This window comes from Nicotiana sylvestris, chromosome 7 (genome assembly GCF_000393655.2).
Source record: "Nicotiana sylvestris chromosome 7, ASM39365v2, whole genome shotgun sequence".
Classification (NCBI taxonomy): domain Eukaryota; kingdom Viridiplantae; phylum Streptophyta; class Magnoliopsida; order Solanales; family Solanaceae; genus Nicotiana; species Nicotiana sylvestris.
The window spans coordinates 19,775,470-19,779,941 of record NC_091063.1 but is presented as its reverse complement, the minus strand read 5'-3'; the positions used below and the strand labels follow the sequence as shown (position 1 = coordinate 19,779,941).

The 4,472-nt window shown below is 42.2% G+C and overlaps 1 protein-coding gene across 1 annotated transcript; it reads right to left on the bottom strand.

Moving 5' to 3' along the window:
• Nucleotides 1-1,406: 1,406 nt before the first annotated feature.
• On the bottom strand, nucleotides 1,407-1,778 carry LOC138872816 (uncharacterized). The gene has a single exon (XM_070151234.1). The coding sequence runs from the start codon at nucleotides 1,776-1,778 to the stop codon at nucleotides 1,407-1,409; it is 372 nt and encodes a 123-aa protein (XP_070007335.1).
• Between the last annotated feature and the right edge of the window lie 2,694 nt (nucleotides 1,779-4,472).

Genomic DNA, 4,472 nt, shown 5'->3' with positions numbered 1-4,472 from the left:
CAAGATTCAGGACAGGGCTTAGTCCCATGCAAATGGAAGGCAGAGCTTAGCCTTATGCAGATATGGAGTCAGAGATTAGACTCATGGAGTCAGGGATTAGACTCATGCAAATTTGGAGTCAAGGATTAGACTCATGCAAATATGGAAGTAGAGCTTAACCTCATGCAAGATACGGAACATGGCTTAGTCTTATGCAAATGGAAGGCAGAGCTTAGCCTTATACAAATATAGAGGCAGGGCTTAGCCTCATGTAAAATGCGGGACAAGGCTTGGTCCTATGCAAATGGAAGGCAGAGCTTAGCCTTATGCAAATATGGAGGCAGGGCTTAGCCTCATGCAAATATGGAGTCAGGGCTTAGACTCATGCATATATATGGAGTTAGAGCTTAGACTCATGAAAATATGGAGTCAAGGATTAGACTCATGCAAATATGGAGTCAGGGCTTAGACTCATGCAAATATGGAGTCAAGGATTAGACTCATGCAAAATGGAGTCAAGGATTAGACTCATACAAATATGGAGTCAAGGATTAGACTCATGCAAATATGGAGTCAGAGATTAGACTCATGCAAAGAGAAAATAGCAGATAAGGGTAGAGTATATCTTAGCTAGGATATGTTCAGCGTCTAACGACCGGATGGATGGTGAATTTTCTTTGTGTACGAATGCTATCGTCAAATATGCATGTGTTCAAAGAAAAATTCTAAGTTTCATGAGGGGAGGTTAGTTCTTGCTTCGTCTGCCAGACTTGCTTCGCTCCGCCCGGGAAGCCCCTTTAGAGTTCCCCTAGGTAGCACCTGACTATTTTAGAAAAAAAAGATTTTTTGAAAACATGCGTTCACTGATAAAAATAGAATTGTTTTGGAAGTGTATTGATATATCAAGTAATTTTGACGAACTAGCGACTGACACATTTCAAAGACATTGCAGCTTTCTTATGTTGGAATTTTGAGGGTCCTCCTCAAAATTCTGCCCCAATTTGGTAGATGTTTTGTAACTGTTCGCAAATGGCGGACCTCGCTAAATCTTCTTCGGAATTTTGAGAATCCTTCTCAAAATTCTGCCCAGTTCTTGACTGATTACTGGCTTTTTGACATGTGATGGTGTTGGCTGGACTTGCTCCGAAATTTTGAGGACCCTCTTCAAAATTCTGCCCCAGTTTCTGATTTTGGGGAAAATGAAAATTTTATTATGATATGACCGAACCCATAAGGCTGCCTATGTATCCCCTCTTAAATAGGAATCAGGTCAAGCGTAGTTCAATTACATTAGAAAGGGAATGATTCTAGGCATAATATCTCTTGACTGCGTATGAATTGATTGGTTTTGGCCAGATCTCTCCATCCATCTCTGCAAGTATGACTGCTCCTCCTGTTAGTACCATGTGAACCATATATGGACCTTGCTAGTTGGGAGAGAATTTCCCTTTGGTTTCATCTTGGTGTGGAAAAATCTTCTTCAATACCAGCTGCCCTAGTGCGAACTGTCTTGGTTTGACCCTTTTGTTGAAAGCTTTGGACATTCTGTTCTTATACAGTTGGTCATGGCATACTGCGCTCATTCTCTTTACATCGATAAGGGACAACTGTTCATAGCGACTTCTTACCCATTCTGCATCACTGAGTTCAGCTTCCTGTATGACTCTTAAAGAAGGAATTTCTACCTCAGCTAGGATGATAGCCTCGGTACCATAAACCAACATGTAGGGGGTTGCCCCGGTTGACGTGCGAACTGTGGTGCAGTAACCTAACAGGGCAAAGGGTAACTTCTCATGCATTGCTTGCGATTCTCTACCATTTTCCTTAGTATCTTCTTAATATTCTTGTTGGTGGCTTCTACGACTCCATTCATCTAAGGTCTATAGGCGGTGGAATTCTTGTGATTGATTTTGAAGGTTCACATATAGCTCTCATCAAGACACTATTGAGGTTGGCAGCATTGTCAGTGATAATGGACTTAGGAACTCCGAATCGACAGACAATATGGTCCTTGACAAAATCTTCGACGACCTTCTTGGTTACAGCTTTGTAAGATGTAGTTTCTACCCATTTCGTGAAGTAGTCAATGGCCACCAGAATAAACTGATGTCTATTTGAAGTCGTGGGCTCAATCGGACCAATAATATTCATTCCCCAGGTGGCGAATGACCAAGGTGAGCTTGTTGCATTGAGCTTGTTTGGTGGCACTTTTATCATGTCGGCATGTACTTGACATTGAAAACATTTGCAGACATACTGAATACAATCTGTCTCCATGGTCATCCAAAAGTAACCTACCCTGAGTATCTTCTTGGCCAGAACGAAGCCATTCATGTACGGGCCACATGTCCAAGCATGCACATTCTTTAGTAGCTTAGAAGTTTCCTTTGCGCCGATACACCTTAGTAAGGCCAAATCCGGAGTTCTCTTGTACAAGTTCCCTCCACTGTGAAAGAAGTGATTTGACAATCTCTGGAGCGTGTGTTTTTGAATGTGAGTTGCATGCTCCGGGTATTCTCCTTTTGATAGGTACTCATTGATGTCAAGAAACCAAGGCTTTCCATCTGCATCTTCTTTGACATGAGCACAATATGCCGGTTGATTATGGATCCTTACCAGAATGGGATCAATATAGTTCTTATCTGGATGCAGTATCATCGATGACAAAGTGGCTAATGCATCGGGGAACTCATTCTGAATTCTGGACACATGTCAGAATTCTATGTTCTCGAACCTCTTTTTCAATTCCTGCACATGGTGCAGATATGGAAATATCTTGAAATTCTTGGTAGCCCATTCTTCTTGCACCTGGTGCACAAGCAAATCTAAATCACCGATCACTAACAACTCCTGAACGTTTATATCGACTGCCATGCTGAGCCCTCGTATGCAGGATTCATACTCTGCCATGTTATTGGTGCAGGAAAATCTGAGTTTAGCAAATACCAGATAATGTTGACCGGTTTATGATACCAAAACTGCTCCAATGCCCACTCCTTTGAAATTTGCATCTCCGTCAAAGAACATTCTCCAACCGTCGTACGCTTCGATAATGTCCTTTCCTATAAAGGATACTTCTTCATCAGGAAAATATGTTTTCAAAGGTTCGTATTCTCCTCCCACCTGATTTTCGGCAAGGTAATCAGCCAATGCTTGTCCTTTGACCGCCTTTTGGGTTACATAGATGATGTTAAACTCACTCAGCAGTATCTGCCATTTAGCCAACTTCCCAGTAGGCATGGGCTTCTAAAATATGTACTTCAAAGGATACATCCTGGATATAAGGTATGTAGTGCAGGCACAAAAATAATGCCTCAACTTTTGGGCTGTCCAGGTCAAAGCACAACAAGTGTGTTTGAGCAGAGAATACCGTGATTCATAAGGTGTGAATTTCTTACTCAGGTAGTATATGGCTTGCTCCTTTATTCCTGTCTTATCATGTTGTACCAAAACACATCCAAAGGCATCATCTAACATGGATAGATAAAGTAGCAAAGGTCGTCTTGGTTCTAGTGGGACCAGAACTGGTGGTGTTGACAGGTATTCCTTGATCTTGTCAAAAGCTTTCTGACAATTCTCTATCCAGCTTGTTTCGGCATCTTTCCTCAGCATCTTGAAGATGGGTTCCATATAACTGTGGACTGTGCTATGAGTCGGCTGATGTAGTTGAGTCGTCCCACGAAGCTCCTCACGTTCTTCTTGCTTTTGGGTGGTGGTAACTCTTGAATAGCTTTGACTTTAGTCGTATCTAGCTTGATCCCTTGGAGACTGATAATGAATCCCAGTAAATTTCTTGCCGGAACCCCGAATGCACACTTTGCGGGGTTCAACATCAAATTGTACCTCCTGAGCCTGTCAAAGAACTTCCTCATGTCTGCTATGTGATCCGTAGCCCTTTTGGATTTGATAATGACGTCGTCCACGTACACCTCTACTTCCTTGTGTTTCATATCATGGAAGATGGTTGTCATGGCCCTCATGTAAGTGGCCCCAACATTCTTCAAACCGAATGGAATCATCTTGTAACAGTATACACCCCAAGGTGTAATAAAAGCGGTTTTCTCGGCATCTTCTTTATCCATCCAGATCTGGAGACAACCTGCGAAGCAATCTACAAAAGATTGGAGTTCATTCTTGGAGCAGTTATCGATTAGGATGTGTATATTTTGTAGTGGAAAATCGTCCTTGGGACTTACTCTATTTAAATCCCGATAATCAATACATACCCTGACCTTCCCGTCTTTCTTCAGAACTGGCACAATGTTAGCTAACCACGTTGGGTACTCAACCACCCTGAGAACCTTGGCTTTGATCTGCTTGGTAACTTCCTCCTTGATTTTCAAACTCATGTCTGGTTTGAATTTTCTGAGTTTCTGCTTGGCTGGCGGACATATGGGGTTAGTGGGCAACTTGTGAGCCACTATAGATGTGCTCAAATCGGTCATATCGTCATAAAACCATGCAAAGATGTCCTCATATTCCTTTAGAAAATG